Here is a 19,704-nt window from a genome sequence, read left to right as displayed (position 1 = left end):
AGGAGGCCTAGGGATGTGAGGGACATAGGAATGGGTAATTTTCATAACAATTCCACTGGTGAATAAAGAGAACTACTATCAGTATTTTGGAACCCTATGACCCTAACCCTAACCAACACAACACAAACAAACAAACAAACAAACAAACAACAAACAAACAAAAAAACATCAAACCATTTCTATTCAAATATTTTTACATTTTTCGCTCACGTGTTCACACACGTGAGCATATGTCGCAGCGATGTCTGTCTGTCTGTGTGCCTGTCTATCTGTGTGTCTGTCTGTCTGTGTGCTCGATATCTCAAAAACGGCTCATCAGATCAGAATCAAATCTGGTACATAGATTCAATTTGCAAATGGCAAGAAGTGATTAGTTTTTTTTGGGTGTGGCTTGCTTACTTTTTGCTCATTTGCATAATTAATGATTTTAGAAAAAAACAGATATATATTGACAACGAGTGCACATAATTTGATGAAATGTGCTACAAATGTTGATTATACCAAGATATATCAGCTGTGAAAGATATTAAGGGGTGACATAAAAGGTAATAATTTGCATATTTAATGAACTTTCCTACTTAGGGATATATATCTGATTTGACTTGATCAAAATTGACAAAACTTGGTAGGTATATTGAAGATACTCTGATTTTACATTATTGAAAGTCATTAAAGAATTTTTACTTCATCAAACTCTTAATTTTCATATTCAATGAACTTTTGAAGTTAGAGATATTTATTTGAATTGACTTGACCAAAGATGATGAAACTTGCTATGTACATTAAATAAACTATGATATAACATTGTTGAAAGTCGTTAAACATTTTTACTTCAGCCAATTCCTCATTTGCATATTTAATAAACTTTCCTAATTATATATATATATATATATATATATATATATATATATATATATATATATATCTGAATTGACTTGACCAAAGTTGATGAAACTCGCTATGTACATTGAAGATACTGTGATATAATACTATTGAAAATCATTAAGCAGTTTTACTTCAGCCAATTCCTTATTTGCATATTTAATGAGAACATTTCAGTCGATTCTTTATTTGTATATTTTATTGAACTTTCCTGATTGGGGATATATACTTGTTTTTAGAATTAATCTGTGGTGAATATTGTTCATTATTTTGATCATAACACTTTCAATGAAGTTGCAAACATGTGGCAAAGGTTCGAATTTACAGATAAATTCAATATATAATGAATCACGTGAGCATTTTCAGTTCATATCTAGATTTTTCTTTGCACGGGTGTCCCGGACGCCAAGTTCCCAGTTCATCACACAGTTACGTGTGGTTAGATACATAGCGGCCGCCGCGTGGTACAGTATGCATACCTATTTTTCTATGCATACCACGCGGCGGCCGCTATGCGTATCGAATCTATAGAGAGGTTCGGCTACACGTTTTACGTGAACGTGAACGCGTAACGTCACAAATTTCTGCGATGATGTCATCGACTTGTGCGTACGTTCTTCACGTACACGGAGCCGGCGTCGCGTATTTACGTGGAGACAGCTGTTTTCACGTAATTTGTAAACGTGTAAATTTATTCTCATCTTTAGGTATCAAAACATGGTAAAAACTGTGAATCATTCATGCAGTTGTTAGCTGGATATATGATAGTGACACCCTCAAAGATATTCATGTATTTTCGTTATTTTTAAGTGCAATTTCTTCGTCGATTCGCGGCATACGGGCAAACCATTGAGCTATCCCTGTGATGCGGAAACAGACTACGCGGACCCAAGCCGGGCCGAATCATTTCTCGCGCGTGCCACAAGAACGGCTGGCGTAACGCGTACCCAAACGGACTTTTGCACGCGAACGTGTACGCCAACGCCAAAGTGGATTCTACGCGTTCACGTTCACGTAAAACGTGTAGCCGAACCTCTCTAATGTATCGAACCACACGTAACCGTAGTTCTTCATGTTCATCATGGCTTCCCACTGTCACCCGTTTTGCAGTCCCTCACAACCCTCGGCCTCCCCACAAAGTAATTGTGCAGTCCGGGGTACTTGGTATCGGTACCAACCGGAAGTAAAGTTTTTTGATAAAAAGAGGGAAACAAAATTATTTAAAATCTACATGTACAAATTTATATAAATTTAACAAAATTTGGGAAGTGATATTACGAACTATATTATCATAATATTTAAACTTCTATAAATCAGCACATTGCATATTTCATTGATGAAACCTGGGCTTCAAATACCAATTTTTCGTAATACGAGAATAACTTCAGCATCGTGACCGACTCAGAAGTGTACGGGTGCTATTCTCAGTAGCCTAGAATCCTATTCGTCCGCTTGCCTCCGTACCTCCGACCCACTCCCTACAAAGGCGCTACAGTATCGACAAAAGTCGTCTACCTTGTACTTGGACGTTTGTTACCGAGGTTTTCGTCAGACACGGTGTCATCTTGCAGCACGAACTGCGACCACTCGTGTTTTTTATTCAACTCCATTTTCATGGCTTTTTTAAACATAAATCTGAATCGAAGAGCCGATAGTCCTCATAACATCATAGTGGCATCTTGCGGATGTCGAAAAATGCCGAATCTAAACGATGTCACTTCCAAATTCTACCCCAGTCAGCTCATTATTCTATTGTAATTTTGCCTTTTTATCTCGAAATATTCAAAACAGAAATAGGTGAGTTTGTCTGCAATACGCAACACTGAAATTCTTTATGTTGAGGGCGATAAAAAAATCGTTCAGTCGATGTGGTTCTGCTGACATGTGCGAAATTGCTAGCCACAGAATGTGCCATAATATTAATTGGTTCTGCCCAACCAAGTCATAAGCCAATCATTAGGGACCGTCTCAGATTGTCGCAGAAGTTCAAGAAACGAAATTCCTTCGTTTAGATCAAAACCCCCTCCCGCCTTCCACTCCCCCTAAACGAAACTTCAAAAGTGCGAAATGTTCATGTCTGCCTGAGAGTACAATGTTGCATTTTGCTATAGCTACTAAAGACGTATGCCCCTTGCCACATTACAATTAAAGTAATCGATCAGATTTGAGTACTAACAGGGCATTTTACCGCATAAAAGTTTTATTTTATTTTACTTTCCCTTTTTGCATCTCTTGTGCCGTTCTTTGTCTTTGCGAACACGCAATTTGTACTTGGTAGGGTCGGTAAATAAGCGAGAAACTTTGACAAGGGGGCCCAGGCATGTTCAATCATATTAAAACGAGTATGAAAAGGTGCATAACAAGTGAGAATAAAGACATCTAGTTGGTTAGAGCAGACGCTTATATATAGCACATTTAAAAAAAATGATACTTTTGTCTTTGTATAATTTGATGAATGAAATGTTTAGGTTACAATGTTACTATCGGTAAAGTGTGTTTGGGGCACAAACGAGATGGAAACAGTTACAAATTTGTTGGCACGAGTATGCATTTTCCTTTAATTTAAAATAAACACACGAAAACTTGTGATCACAAAATAAAAGTGCGAAAGTGAAGTTCACCAATTGAATGGAGGTCAAACCCCCTCCCCCCTAAACGAATGAATTTCGCTTTTTGAACTTCTGCGACAATCTGAGACGGTCCCTTAGCTGTGATATCGCAGCGGTACTTGTGGCGTGTATCGATCGCGCGCGGGTCAGTTGAGGTCATCGCCTGTGGCGATGACCCCAATGACCCGATCGCGTTCGATATACGCCACACAACTTGTACCGCTGCGATATCACAGCTAGCCAATCATGAGAGGGTCATTTTCAGTGATTGACCTTGCAAAGGACGCTAGTGACATCACGGTCTCAGTTGGTGACCATCGACATTCAAATGAGCAGTTTTTACGACTCTGGCTTGAAATACTGCTTTATACGAGACTATAGACGGGAGTGCGTCGGAGGTACGGAGGCAAGGGACGAATAGGACTCTAGGCTACACTCTCAGTTGCTCCAAGTTAATTTCTGACGTGAGAGACTGGTGTACAGAGAACTTAAAAGATGAAAGTATATTTGATTATCGTATTCCCTGCTCTGCTATTAGTGACTGCTGGAACTGTGTACTGTGATGAGAACGACATGAACAAAGGCAAAGAAGGGCCACCAACAAGTGCGTCGCTGGCCCCGTACTTCACCTCTCCGCAGATGATGTCTCGCACCTATGTGGTCCAGCCTGGTGGTATTGGTAGTGTGGCAAGGTTTCGGTGCAATGCCGATGGCAACCCCACGCCAACCATAAGGTGGCTGAAGGACGGAGAGGATATTGATGACAGAAGGTTTGGTTTTAGGGTCAGGTACAAAAAGTGGAAGCTGATTCTCCACGATCTTGAACTATCAGACAGTGGCAACTACACATGCATTGTCACCAATCAATATGGTTCCATTGATGCCACCTATGAACTGGATGTTAGAATAGCACAAAAACCTATCCTGAACCCAGCAAAACCTGAAAACACCACAGTCATTGTTGGAAACACGGCGATTTTCCAATGCGAGGTGGTTGTCAGCGACCTGGTTCCACACATCCAGTGGTTGAAGCATGTGGACAAGGATGATTCCCACGAAGTGATACAGACTGAGCCTGAGAGAGACCCCCTGAGCTTGATTATACAAAATGTCACCTTTGATGATGCTGGTATATACACCTGTGTGGCTGGCAATGCCATTGGTATTTCATATCAAAGTGCCTGGTTAACAGTCATCCCTCCGCCAGAACCAACAACAAAGCCCGACATTACATGTCAATGTCAGTGTCCCTCCACGAAAACGCCATAATATGTGTCATGGACAGAAGCCTACAAGATAGCTGTCAAAGTAGCGGGTGTTACACTCTACATACTTGTCATTGAGATCATTGCATGCATCGGTCAGCACAAACGTCAATATGTTGTGTATATGTTGTAGGTAAACTTTCATATATTAAGTGAAAACGATAATAAATATGTTGTGTATAAAACGACAATATTTTTTGGATAAACTTTAATATGTTCATGTTATTCACCACCTTATAGATCTGGCTAAGCCCGACTTCCTAAGACCGGAGAGTTAAAAAAGATATCTTCAAGCTATGAATCACTCTCACTTTGATATCAGACAATACTAGACCTGTCAAATTGCGGGTAAGGCCAAGAAAAATAAAATTTGTTTCTCGTCCGAGACATATTGAAAAAATGATGCGGTGACGCAGTTTTTTTTCTTCTTTCAATTTTGTTTTATTCATCAACCAACAAGAACGTGCCAAAAACATGAAAACAACATGGGAATGCACGCAGATGCACAGCAGTGTTGCTTTAGTATTTTTGTATAGCAACAGTTATGCGGTTTGACTCAGTGCAGCAATGCAGTTTTGACAGCTTAATATAACAGTGACATATGTGTACAGTCCTGAATGGAATGTTAGTGTCTGTTATTTTGTTTACAGTTCTGTTTTTATACAGCACAGTGTTATGCACTATCGTCGTGTATTGCGATTTATTTTCATTTTATTTCTTCATGAGCAGAAGTAAAGGTTGACGTGACGGGTCTGAATTGACGCGCGTGAGGATGAGAAACAAACTTTTTATTTTTCTTGGCCCAAATATCAGATATATATCAGAGTTTACACCACCTCACAGATCTGACCAAAGAATTCGTATTATGATACTGTATCATCTAGTAGCTGTAAATATCCGATATCATATAACAAGTGCAATGTCGCAGTGTCCTTGGTGTCCCTGAAAAGGTCAGTTCGTGTGGGGTTTTAGTGCCTATTTAGCTCGTTTGTGGTGGCGCTTTGACTTGTCTACGTTCATGTTTGTTTTTACGATTCGTCAAACTTGGCAAAGAGGAACTGAGCTTTTTCCTCCCGTTTGCGTTATAGCATGGAGTTTACCTATCAAACTCTGCTGGATGAAGGTTTAAGGTCTACACTTCCCTCTGCAAAATGTAAATTTATATAGCAATAGCACAAATGTGTTAATGTTGCATTATTGGAATTTCACGTCGCAGAAACAGCACCACTGCAGAACAACTACATAGGATTTGACCATATACATAAATGTACGTGTTTGCGCATATACATTAAAACGCTTGAGCTCATATACATAACGTGCGAGAGCTCTATATATTAAAGATGGCCCATAACATGTTAACATTTTATATTCAACATAACAATGTTTGCACTTAAAATATTAGTTACAAAAACACGTTTCGTGTACATCATATTAACATTTTCGCTCAATTTATTAAAGATTAACCAAACTAATTAATGATTTATACATGTCATATCAACATTAAAGCTAAATATGTCAGTGTTTGTCGACAACACATTAATTTTTACGGTTAACATATTAGAGTTAGAGAGCAGAAGTTAGTGTCGGCGTTCCATACTGTATCAGTAATATCTTTATATGTAAACGTATGTTATCCAAGCAATAGATGCTTCAAATTTGTTTTAGGGTATTATGAAAAGAGGGATATAACACGTCGATGAGAAGTATCTTTCATTTTGTTTTCTATCATCAGGTGGTATTAACATTTAAATGGTAAATAATAGGTAAATACGGTTTTGTAGTGTGAATCTCCTTTAAATGAAAGTAAATACAAAAATTTAAAAAAAAAATGAATGTTTAATACAAAATATGTATTGAACACATAATACATGTCATGGGGGCCATAGAGGGGCATGGCCTCGCGTGGGTTAATAAATGGGCACACTACAAAATTTCCACAATCAAAACCATTTATTTCTATAAAATAGAGCAATAAAATAATTGTTCGTGCAGCTGGTTTACTGGGTTTAATGAACGGATAAAGTGCATAAAGGAATATTTTGATCGGACTTTGATCATGGTGGAAACACAACGTGATGTGATAAATGGTGAAATTTATGGACGCTGATCTTCCTTTATGAAAATATCATGAACACGTAATCCACAATAACTACCGGTACAGTACCTGTTCAGTCGGGGAAGGCTGTGAAGCAGCACAAATTCTACTCCATTTAATGGATTTGGACCCGGGATAGGGAGGGACACACAGCATCAGCATTCACATTCACACTGTACATATATAGTTGCTACGAGAGAAATAAAAATGAAAGAAGTATTCCTCTTGTTCAGTGAGGCCTGTGATTCTCTACATATATTTGTGTGTAGATTGTCTTGGCCTCGATCGTAATCCATGGATCATAGTAGAATTTGTGTAGCTTCACAGCCACCCCTGACTAAACCGGTACTATAGTCATTGCTGATTGCGTGTTCATAGTGATATTTAATGACGGAAGAGCACGGCCAATAAATTTCACCATGATTTATCACTTTGTGGTAGGTACTTTATATCCATTCATTAAACCCAGTAAACCAGCTGCTGTGGTCACAGACAATGGTTTTATTGTTATATTTTTTTGAAATGATTTTGATTTTTGAAATTTCGTTCATTCGTTACTTGCCCATTTCATTTTGTATCAAAAGCCCATTTTGACAGTTGAAGTTCACTATGTACAATATAGTTATGTACGTCATTTTCCCTCACCCATGACCTGAGTTTAATTGGTGTAGAACATTCTTGAGGTCATTCTCCTCCATGACCTTGAATTTCAATTAGTCATGTTTATTACAAGTAAAGATATTCTTAAACAGTAATTAGCATATCAACAGAAGTTCTGGTTTGTTATAGATTGAATCATTGAATGTAAATGCTGGGGCGACACAGGTTTTCAGTCAGACATTGAGATCGCTTTGGCAGTGTTAATTTCAGACTTTCACCAAAGCTGTGTTAATTTCAAGACTATTCAAGACCTTCCTAGCCACACTGAATTTATTCTGTGAGCTTCGCACAGATCAACCGCAAGCCAAAGAATTTCTCACTCATCAGTCTGTCTGACTCCACTCTGGAGCTTGGTGCTGTCCCAGCTGAGATAAGTAGCCTGTAAACTTTTACAGTTTGTACTTTATCACCTTATTTAGTGATTAATTTTAATGAATTTTATCTTAAAGAAAATGACTGATTACACAGTTTTTTCTTACGTAGCAAGATATTTCTCTTTTTTTCAAAATAGTTTGTACGTTTTTCGTTAGCTTTACTAACTTACAGTTAAGGAGGTGTGACATTTTATATTGATGGCAGATACAGTTTGATTGTAGACTGTTACTCTCCTATTTAGAGTTTATTGTTGTTCACGCTTTTAATATCACATTTGTAAAAAGAAAGATTTTTCTTTGAAATATGTTTATAGTCTTTTTAGGAGGGGGTGTGTTCTGTAGGTCATTTCCCCCATATGACCTGAGTTTAATTAGTCCAGAAGGTCATTCTCCTCCATGACTTTGAATTCAATTTGTCATGTTTAGAACTTTCTGGAAATTCAATTAGTCGTGTTTACTACAAGTGAAGATATTTTTACAACAATGATAAGCATATCAATAGAAGTTCTAGATTGTTCTTATACTCTCCAATATAACCATTTAAGTGCTGGGGCGGCACAGTTTTTCAGTCAGACATTTGGGATCATGTCACTGACGTGTTTACTTCAAGACTTTGGAATCACTCAAGCAGTGTTAATTTCAAGACTTTTCAAGACCTTCACAGCCACACTGGGTTTATACTGTGGACTTTGCACAGACCAACCTAAAGCCTGCAAGCTAAGGACTGCTCACTCATCTGCCTGTCTCAGTGTCTGACTCAACTCTTGAGCTTTGTGCCGTCCCAGCTGAAATAAGTAGCCTGTAAACTTTTAGTTTCTACTCTATCCCTTGACTTAGTGAACAGTTTTAATTTTTTGTAATAAATTTTATTTTCAAGAAAATGACTTCACCATTTTTTTCTCATGTAACAATATCAAAGTAATTGTTTGAGCAATAGTGTAACCCCTCCCAGCCAATAATGGATGGAAGCAAATTTTCACAACATTTGTACAAGGTGAAGCTGAGTACACTATGTAGTGCAAAGTTTTTGTGAGTCTATAATGGGCCTGAACAGGGTCCATTATTGCTATTATTTTATAGTTTTGGTGATACCACTGAATTTGTAGATATAGAAAACATCTTTGGCCACAATGCTGGGTAATCGGATACATTATCAGTATTAATCTGAGGGTTTGATCTCATAAAATTCACTGGTATTGACAAAGGTATAGTGTAATTCTGAATAAATTTTACTGTCCTTTTGTTCTTCTTATCTCTCCTTAGCTTTTTAATAGAAAAAAACTCTTTGTTAACTAAAGCTGCTTTCCTATATTCCAAAGAGTTGTAAGCAAAATATGAAGACTTTTGACAGAAATTTTGTGCAAATAGATACTGTTATGGAGTGCAGAAGACAGTGTATAAGTCTGATGCTAACACCAAAAGAACTTTGCAAAATTGTAATTATCTATGTCTAGGTGGCTGTACTCTGTGGATGGCTACAAAGCATAACATGACAGATCATGACATGATCATATTGTAGGTAGCGCCTATCGACACGATGATCGTGTCCATATGAACGTGGTTTTTCTTACCTATTGACACGACTGTCATGTCATTAAAAATGTCTTTTACACTTATTGACACGATTTGTCGTGTTGATAAGAAGCATTTCCGGTTATTTGCACGATCATCGTGCCGGTAAGCCAAAAATCCCATAATCGACACGATCGATATCACTGTGTCGATAAGAAAAAACATCAATACGATGATCGTGTTGATATGTAGTTTTTCTTACTTAGGGACTGGACATAAATTACAGGGGGGGTGGGCCGGTGTTTTTCGAAAAACCGCTGCGTAAAAAATAGTGACCCTTCAAAAGTTCATGCACAAAAATTAGTGACCCTCCGCCTTATCCGTGCATGAAAATAAGTGACCCTCCCCTGTTACTCAATACCCCCCCAAAAAACCCGCAATGTGTTAAAGACCCCCTTCTGACTTGCTATACTTTTTAAGTCGCCCTCCCGAAAGGAAGGCAAAATGTGGCAGATATAACACGTTGTCCAAGAAATATCAAATCATATGTGTGTGATAATTCATGTAAATGTACTTTGCTTGAAGTGGCAGGTAAAAAGTGCATACCTGTACAAAAAATGTAATTTTTAGATTTTATCGATAATGTTGATTCACTATACATGTAGTCGACTATAAGAAAACTACGAACGTGTATTTTCCAGTATAAAACTAGCTATATCTGTTCATATACAGATGTTTAATAACTGATATAGATATACTTGATTAGCATGGGTTGTTTACAAGTGCACATGTGAACAAGATATTTGATTTTGGAATTTCTGTCAAAATGTTGATCCACTATACATGGGAGTCTATGACAAAACTATACATGGGAGTCTATGACAACACTGTCAAAAAATTTTCAGAATTAAAAATTTGCACTATTTGTGCATATATGGACCCTCAATAATTGACATAATTGTGCTTGATTAGAAGAGGGTGGTAAAATGTGCATTTGTGTACAATAACTTTGTTTTTGGAATTTCGCATAAAATGTTGATCCACTATACATGGGAGTCTATGACAAAACTGTAAAAAAAAATTTTCAGAATTAAAAATATGCACTATTTGTGTATATATGACCCTGAATAATTGACATAATTGTGCTTGATTAGAAGAGGGTGGTAACACGTGCATCTGTGTACAATAACTTTGTTTTTGGAATTTCGCATGAAATGTGGATCCATTATACATTGTAGTCTATGAAGAAACTATGAATAATTTTTTTTAAATACAAAACTTGGCAAATCTGTGTATTTATTGCTTGATTATTGATATTTATGTTCTTGATTAGACTAGAGTGGTTACAAGTCCATGTGTGTGTAAGAAATTTGATTTTGGAATTTCACCTAAATGTTGATTCACTATACATGGCAGTCTATGGTGAAACCCTATGAATAATTTTTTTCCAATACAAAAATAGGTAAATCTGTGCATTTATGTACACTGAATTATTGGTACTGATGTTCATGATAGACTAGAGTGGTTTCAAGTCAATGGTTGTGCAAGAAATTTGATTTTGGCATATCACTTAAATGTCGATTCACTATACATGGCAGTCTATGATGAAAATATGAATAATTTTTGTCCAATAAAAAAAAAAGGAAAATCTGTGCATTTATGTACACTTGATTATTGGTATTAATGTTCATGATTAGACTAGAGTAGTTTCAAGTCAATGGGTGTGCAAGAAATTTGATTTTGGAATTTCACTGAAATGTCCATTCACTATACATGGCAGTCTATGATGAAACTATGAATAATTTTTTTCCAATACAAAACTTGGTAAACCTGTGCATTTATGTACACCTAATTATTAGTATTAATATTCATGATTAGACTAGAGTGGTTTCAAGTCAATGGTTGTGCAAGAAATTTGATTTTGGAATTTCACCAAAATGTTGATTCACTATACATTGTAGGCTATGAGGAAACTACAAATAACTCATAGGTTATCTGATCCTAAATTGTTATTCAAAAGTTGTTCGACCTGAAGCTTCCAGTTGTTATTGATGACACTATGCACTATTCTGAACAGTTTGTATTCTGTCAATGTCCTCAAAAAATTAAAAAATGTACATACAGCGACATGAACGTTTGACACCGACCTATACCCAATGTATTGTCAATGGGAGAATGATGTCAAATAAGTAATCTCCCAAATTGTTATTGAAAGAGTTATTTTAGGGGACAGTTATGCACAATAGTGTTGAATAAGTAGAAATCATGACAACTTAAATCAATGTGGCTGCTTGGATCATCAATACATTGTTAATTATACCTGAAATTTGCGCCCGAAGGGCGCGCCGAAAATGGTAATGGCAGAAAATGAAAGTGCCAGGAGGTATTTTTTCTTTTTTCAGTATTCCATAACGTGCACATGCAATTTCAGCTTTGATGCATGAAAAAAGGTGACCCTCCCCCATAGGCTTGCACAAAATTTTATGACCCTTCAAAAATGCTTGCGCGAAAAATGGCGACCCACCCCCAAAAAACACCGGCCCACCCCCCCCCCCTGTAATTTGTGTCCAGTCCCTTATCGACACGGTGGTTGTGTCGATTATGAGAATTCCCCGCTTATTTGCAAGATGATCGTGTCGGCAAGTAAGAAAAGCTACTTATCGACATGATGATCGTGTTGATAAAGAGCATGACATACTGACACGATCATCGTGTCTGTAAAGCCAAATATACAATGATCGACAATTATCGACGATGATCGTGTCGATATCAGCATTTTGCGCTTATTTTCACGATGATCTCAATCGGAAAATGTGAATATTGAATATAGAGTAAATACGTTTCATAAAAAATATGGGTGTACTTGTGGTTTTTGTTTTGCTCGGCTGACGATGTCCGCTACTCCATGGCGACTCAAACGCTACAACATTTAACCCCATAAAATACAAATAAATCCTCCAAAATACAAAAAAAGTACGCACGAAGTTTTAAACTTGACGGCCATCCTTTCTTTTGGAAATGTGCAAACGAAAGATGGTGAAGATTAAAGGACGGCTAAGTTCCATACATCCGGCAGTGCGTACTGTGGCGCTTTGTTTTGTTTTTAGAGGCAACGAATGTTAGTTTTTACTGAAGGTGGATCGGTAGAGGTTGTCAAAATTCAATGAATGTAGCGGGAAGAGAGAACAAAGGGAAAGAAGAGTTAGAGGGAAGGGAAAAATTACGAAGTAATAGAAAGAATGAAAAAGAAAAAAGAAAACAGAATCGAATCAATCTCAATGTACGAGACAATAAGCCATATAAATAAAACAAAACAAGTGTTGTTTTTTGTTGGAAGCTTCGATTTTGTTTGCCATGCTCTCTAATTCAATTTCTTTTTGGCAGTTTGGGTCTCGAAAACGTAAAATATTGAGATCGCGAACACGATTTCATTGTTTTTTTTCCCGCAGCGATTGGATTTTGGCAAGCGGTGTCAGCAGTTGAACACGTTAATATGGAGAACACACTTTTTGTCACACGACAAGGAAAACTTATTTCAACACCGAAGCCGTACATTTGAGAGCATTTGATAAAGCAAAATGGTGACATAAATGTAAAATTTGCATTTAATTGCAAGTTATGATGATCGTGTCGGTAAGTTGCTTTTTCACACTTACCGACACGGTTATCGTGTCGATAGCCACAACGCATAACCACTAACCTTCACTAACCACTTAATTGGAAGCCAACAAACTGCATGGATTCAAAAGTTTACTTCATAAATTTGCCAAAGAAATCTCAAGAAAATTAACATCAAACACACAACCTAAAACTTCGTAAGGCTACTCAAATTTCAAAATAATTGTACTCCAGGAATTACCATGATTTTTTGGAGGCCGAGGGGACAAACAGTTAACAGTTCCACTGGTCCACTGGAGAACCACCAATCAGTATTTTGTTGGAACCCTAACTCTAAGCCTAACCAACTCAACACAACACAACACAACACAACACAACACAAACAAAAATCAAACTCAAAACAACTACTATACAAAGATTTTTCACTTTTTTTCTTTGCACAGGTGTCCTGGACGACATTGAAGTTCCCCGTTCATCATGGCTTTCCATAGCTGTTGGTCCATAGCTGTAGTGTTTTCAGACGGGATTCCTACCTTTTACGGGCTGGTTTTGACTTTTACGATTTTAACCCCACAGGGTAAATGGCAGGAATCCTGTGTGAAAACACCACAGCTATGAACACACACAGCTTGGCTTCCCACTGTCACTCGTTTTGCAGTCCCTCATATCCCTCGACCTCCCCACAAAGTAATGGTGCAGTCCTGGGTAACTCCCTGGCATTACCTGGTTGTTGAAGTACAAAGTTTTTTGATAAAATGCGGTGAACGAAATTCTTTAAAATCTGCACATGCAAGTTCATATAAATTTAACAAACTTTTGCAAATGACATTATGAACTATCACAATATCTAAACTTCTATAAATATCGCATATTGCATATTTCATGGCTGAAACCTGGGCTTCAAATACCAATTTCCGTCTATGACTTGTCGTATTCGTAATGTATTCGTAATGTGATTACAAATACGAAAATAACTTCAGCATCGTGACTCAGAGGACCTGGTGCATAGTACAGGTGTCATGCTCTCAGTTGCTCGAAGTTAATTTCTGACGTAAGAGAGTGATGTACACAGGACTTTAAAGATGAAAGTATATTTGATTATCGTATTCCCTGCTCTGCTGTTAATGACTGCTGGAACTGTGTATTGTGATGAGAACGATATGAACAAAGGCAAAACAGGGCCACCAACAAGTACAAGTGCGCCGCTGGCCCCGTACTTCACCTCTCTGCACAAGATGTCTCGCACCTTTATGGGCCTGCCAGCCGGAAGTGTTGCAAGGTTTCGGTGCAATGCCGATGGCAACCCCACACCAACCATAAGGTGGCTGAAGGACGGAGAGGAAATTGATTACATAAGGTTTGGTTTTAAGGTCAGGCTCAGAAAGTGGACCCTGGTTCTCCACGATCTTGTACCAGTAGACAATGGCTGCTACACATGCATTGTCACCAATCAATATGGTTCCATTAATGCCACCTATGAACTGGATGTTATACCTAGAATATTCCATGAACCTATCATGAACCCAGCAAAACCTGAAAACACCACAGTCATGGTTGGACACACGGCGATTTTCCGATGCGAGGTGGTCGTCAGCGACCAGGATCCACGCATCCACTGGTTGAAGCACCTGGGTAAGGATGATTCCAATGACCCCAACGACATCGGCCACTTTAAAGAGATGCAGACTGAGCCTCAGAGTCAGAGTGACCCCTTTACATGTAGCTTGATTATACAAAATGTCACCTTTGACGATGCTGGCAAATACACCTGTCTGGCTGGCAATGCCATTGGTATTTCATATCAAAGTGCCTGGTTAACAGTCATCCCGCCGCCAGAACCAACAACAAAGCCCAACATCATGTTACACTTCACAAAAACACCATATGTGCCATGGACAGAAGCCTACAAGACTACTCTCATAGTACTGGGTGTTGCTCTCTTCATTCTAGTTATAGTGACCATCGCGTGCATCTGTCTTTGTGTCATGGGACAAAAGAAACGCGACGTGAAGTGGGAAATGGTCTCTACCAGTATGCAGAGTATGGTCTAATTGCTGGTTGGCATTATAAGACACCTTAAACAGGACTCAACCTCGGTAGCCTATTCAGGATCGCGTCTGACACTTAAAGGGACAAAGTCGGCCATTTTTCATGAATTTTGTTTGACACGAGATATTGTTTGACATGTTGAAAGATACTGAATGAACAGGTGACCATGCATATACCTCGGTTTTAGACACGATACATGAAACCATCACGAAAATGAATTAATGGTCATGATCATTAATTCATTTTCGCGATGGTTTCAGTTGTTCACGGGTATTGACAAGGCTATAATACAATTGTGAATAAATTTTACTGTCCTTTTAAGACAAAGGTATAATACATGTAGTTTGAGAAGTGCGAACAGAAAAGTGTGGTAGATTTGAAGTAGATTATCCATTGTTTCAGTTAGAAATAAAGCTCTGAACACCAAACTTTCACCTCTTTGTCATCTTGTTGTCACCTCTGTAAAATAGCGCTATCACCTACTGAAAATAGAGCTATGTGTTTGGTAAGTGCCGTGAGAAAGAAATCAGAAATCTTCACCTAACTCACAAAACAGTGCCATATTGAGAATGATATACAGGAAGGCACTAATTTTTGTTTGGAATTTTGTTTTGTTTGTTGTTGTTTGTTTGTTTGTTTGTTTGGGTTTTTTTTGTTCGGGCTTGACATAAGTAGGAATATGAAATACTGTCTTCAAAGGTCAACAAACTTTCGAAACATTATGTGGGAACATGGGAATAACTTGTAAAAACAGTTCATATAAAATGTTATCGGAATGAGAACTATAATAAAGCCGTTGATAAATCACACATGGACACCATTATCATCATTAACTTCGGGGTGAACCATCACTGACATTTAACCGCAAAGTAACTACATACCTATCCTCAATGCACATGACTATAGAGCTACCAGACATAGAGAACAATACACTTTGCAAACTTTCAAGTTTCATCAATGCAAATTGGTGATTTCGTTAAAATTTATCAAACCACAAGGTGTTTGAAACTATTTTCATTTGCTGATTGTCACGTATCATGCATGGATGCCCCGTCCTGGATGTACTTCTCTTCTCCGTTCCTACTACAATTGTTTATAAGCTAACTGTCCGATGTAAGCTTAACAGTCTTTCTGGTCATTCTCTACGACATGTTTTTTTTTTTTACAGGGATCTCACGTTAGCCTCGGCTTCTCTGTATCCGTCTCACTTAATGATGGTTTAGTATATGTTCATGCTATAGGTACATACATATATTAAAAGATGTATACATACGGTAAAGAGATTGTCAAGCATTCCTAAATATATTGTTGCAAGGCTTTTTGACCATTTTTGAAGTAAATAGAGTAAAATACATGATGAGGCAACTTGTTCATGGTCCCGGATGTAGAATTCTGCGATATGCATTTACTGAGGAGAGAATCAATGGGCCTATACAGCAGTGAGACATGAAGGTGGTGGAACTGAACAATACGATATTGTTCTCTCTCTCTCGCTCTCTCTCTCTCTCTCTCTCTCTCTCTCTCTCTCTCTCTCTCTCTCTCTCTCTCTCTCTCTTTCAGACTCTGAGAGGTATACCCTTAAAATATGAAAATGGAAATAAGCTTATGATGTGTGAAATATGCACTTCTCATCCGGGTCTGTCACGTGGTCAAAAGTTAGATGCTGAATCCGCGCTGAACAAATGCAGTATTGAAAACACGTTCCATCCTAAATTTTTTGACCATAAATGTACAACTTTGATACTTTTTGTGCGAAAGGGAACATGGTTCCTCGTTGAACTTGAATCAATGAAAACTTTTTTGCCTATAACTTGAAATGTCCAAGGTGTAATATTGAACATTATAAAGATTCCCTGGATATTGACAAAAAGTTATGTATTTTTTGTGAAAAGCTATGACGGGAAATATTTTATTAGTTTCCTCTGGTTCCCTGACCCACAGTCAGAGGGACTGTGCCTGACCCATTTCTACCGCTGGCTGCGCTGATATGGGTCAGGTATTGGGTAATGTTTCAGTCAGAATTTTGACTGCATGTTAATGACTACAGTCACCGGTACCTAACAAGGTTAAGCTTATGTGTTCAGAGCATCTGTACAGAGGCAAGCTCAGACAGATTATGACGAAAAAATCAAACGTTGAAGTTGTTTGCACGGCTTCACTTTTAAGTCTCTGACTCTGTTCTTCTATGATTTAGTGTTGAAATGACGATTATCATCAGTGATTTTTTTTTATCTCGGACGTGACCTGGTGACCATGTTGACCTTCAGCATGTATTGCAATGACTCAAAAATAATTCGTTTTTCATTCAATGTCGACATGGGATGCTTCGTTTGGGAAACCAAGGAGGTAAAATTACTCCACGGGCATACGAAATCTAAATTCAAAGGTTGCTCTCAAGTTGGAAATAAATTCAACGCAATCACTGCACTCGTACTATTGACCACAGTCCCTCTGTGTATTGACCAATGGCAGCCATGCTTACAATAGCCCATACCTGACCTTATTTCTGTTAGCAGCGCAGTCAGCGGTAGAAATTGGTCAGGGAACCAGACTACTTTCCATTTTCAAATTACATCACACACAGTTCAGTGACCAGATATGAACTGTAAATGCTCACGTGTTTCATTATATATTGCAGTTATGTGTAAATTTGAACCTTTGCCACATGTTTGCAACTTCATTGAAAGTATTATGATCAACATAATGAACAATATTCACCACAGATTAACTCTATCGGTCATTAAGTATTCAAATATGTAATTAGCTGAAATAAAAATAATTAATTCTTTGATGCTTTCATTGTATCACCACTTTATATAGCAAGTGTAATTGCTTGGTCAAGTCCTTCAACCTTCAAACTATATATTCCAAACTTTGAAAGCTCATTATATATGCAAACTATAAATTAGCTAACATGAAAACTTAAGTGCGAAATGACTTCCAATATTGGTATAACCTGGTATAATCATCAATGTACATAGCATGTTATGCCAACTTTGATCAAATAAATCCAAGTATATATCCCTAATTAGGAAAGTTCATCAAATACACAAATTAGGAATTGGCTGAAGCAAAAATGCTTAATGCCTTTCAATGTTAGCCTACATAATACCCTAGTATCTTTAATGTACATAGCAAGCTTCATCAATTTTGTCATATAAATTCAAATATATATCCCTAATTTCAAAACTTCATTAAATATGCAAATAAGGAGCTGGATGAAGTAAAATGCTTAATGACTTTCAATAATGTTCAATCATAGTATCTTTAATGTACATAGCAAGTTTCGTCAACTTTGGTCTGGTCAATACAGATAAATATCCCTGATTATGAAAGTTCATTAAATATGCAAATAAGGAATTGGCTAAAGTTCAAATGCTTAATGACTCTCAATAATGTTCTATCATAGTATCTTTAATGTATAGCCAGTTTAATCAACTTTGGTTCGTCAATTCAGATAAAGACCCCTAATTAGGAAAGTTCATAAAATATGCAAATTAGGAATTGGCTGATGTAAAAATGCTTAATGACTTTCAATAATGTTCTATCATAGTATCTTTAATGTACATAGCAAGTTTCGTCAACTTCGTCTAGTCAATACAGATAAATATCCCTGATTATGAAAGTTCATTAATATGCAAATAAGGAATTGGCTAAATTCAAATGCTTAATGACTTTCAATAATGTTCTATCATAGTATCTTTAATGTACATAGCAAGTTTCATCAACTTTGGTCTGGTCAATACAGATAAATATCCCTGATTATGAAAGTTCATTAAATATGCAAATAAGGAATTGGCTAATTTCAAATGCTTAATGACTCTTAATAATGTTCTATCATAGTATCTTTAATTTACATAGCCAGTTTCATAAACTTTGGTCTCGTCAATTCAGATAAATACCCCTAATTAGGAAAGTTCTTAAAAATATGCAAATTAGGAATTGGCTGATGTAAAAATGCTAAGTGACATTTAATAATGTTCTATCATAGTATCTTTAATGTACATAGCAAGTTTCATCAATTTTGGTCATGTAACTGATAATATGCACGACCATAGATTTCAAACCCCCTCCTCAATATTCCACAATCGCCCTTTGTAAATGTGGTATGGGGACATGACCCAGCAGTATGAATGGTACAGCATCCTGGATGAAACACCAATTTTGATCAAATGAAGTGGTAGACATGACAAAAAGTCCTTTATGGAAAGAAGAGATGAAAAATTTAAAAATACATACTCATCATATTTTACTTCATACCAACTTTAAAGTTGTATATTGCAGCTTCAGCTATAGGGCACCTAACACTTTTGAGAAATTTGAACAATTGAAAGATCCTATTCTCCGAAATTAGTTCCAATCGCGTTAAAATAAGCTTCTGATTCCCTCTTTGTTTTTTACTGAAAAAAAACTTTGTGAATTAAAGCTGCTACGGTATATTATTTTTCCAAAGTATTGTAAGCAAAAATTCAAGACTTCTTGGCAGAACTTTTGTGCAAAATGGTCACTGTAATGGAGTGAAGAAGACACTAAGTCTGACACTAACAATAAAGAGATAAACCATCCTACGACACCAACAGAACTTTACAAAATTGTAATGACCTTGATGGCTGTGTACTCTATGGATAGCCACAAAACAC

At 37.2% G+C, this 19,704-nt stretch overlaps 2 protein-coding genes across 2 annotated transcripts; both read left to right on the top strand.

The window, feature by feature from the left end:
• The first annotated feature begins 3,986 nt into the window (after nucleotides 1-3,986).
• LOC139137791 (fibroblast growth factor receptor 2-like) lies at nucleotides 3,987-4,760 on the top strand. Its single transcript, XM_070706062.1, has one exon. The coding sequence runs from the start codon at nucleotides 3,987-3,989 to the stop codon at nucleotides 4,758-4,760; it is 774 nt and encodes a 257-aa protein (XP_070562163.1).
• Nucleotides 4,761-14,139: 9,379 nt separating this feature from the next.
• On the top strand, nucleotides 14,140-15,066 carry LOC139137790 (fibroblast growth factor receptor 2-like). The gene has a single exon (XM_070706061.1). The coding sequence runs from the start codon at nucleotides 14,140-14,142 to the stop codon at nucleotides 15,064-15,066; it is 927 nt and encodes a 308-aa protein (XP_070562162.1).
• Nucleotides 15,067-19,704: the final 4,638 nt, after the last annotated feature.

This window comes from Ptychodera flava, chromosome 7, assembly GCF_041260155.1.
Source record: "Ptychodera flava strain L36383 chromosome 7, AS_Pfla_20210202, whole genome shotgun sequence".
NCBI classification, from domain to species: domain Eukaryota; kingdom Metazoa; phylum Hemichordata; class Enteropneusta; family Ptychoderidae; genus Ptychodera; species Ptychodera flava.
This window is presented reverse-complemented; position numbering and strand designations above follow the sequence as displayed.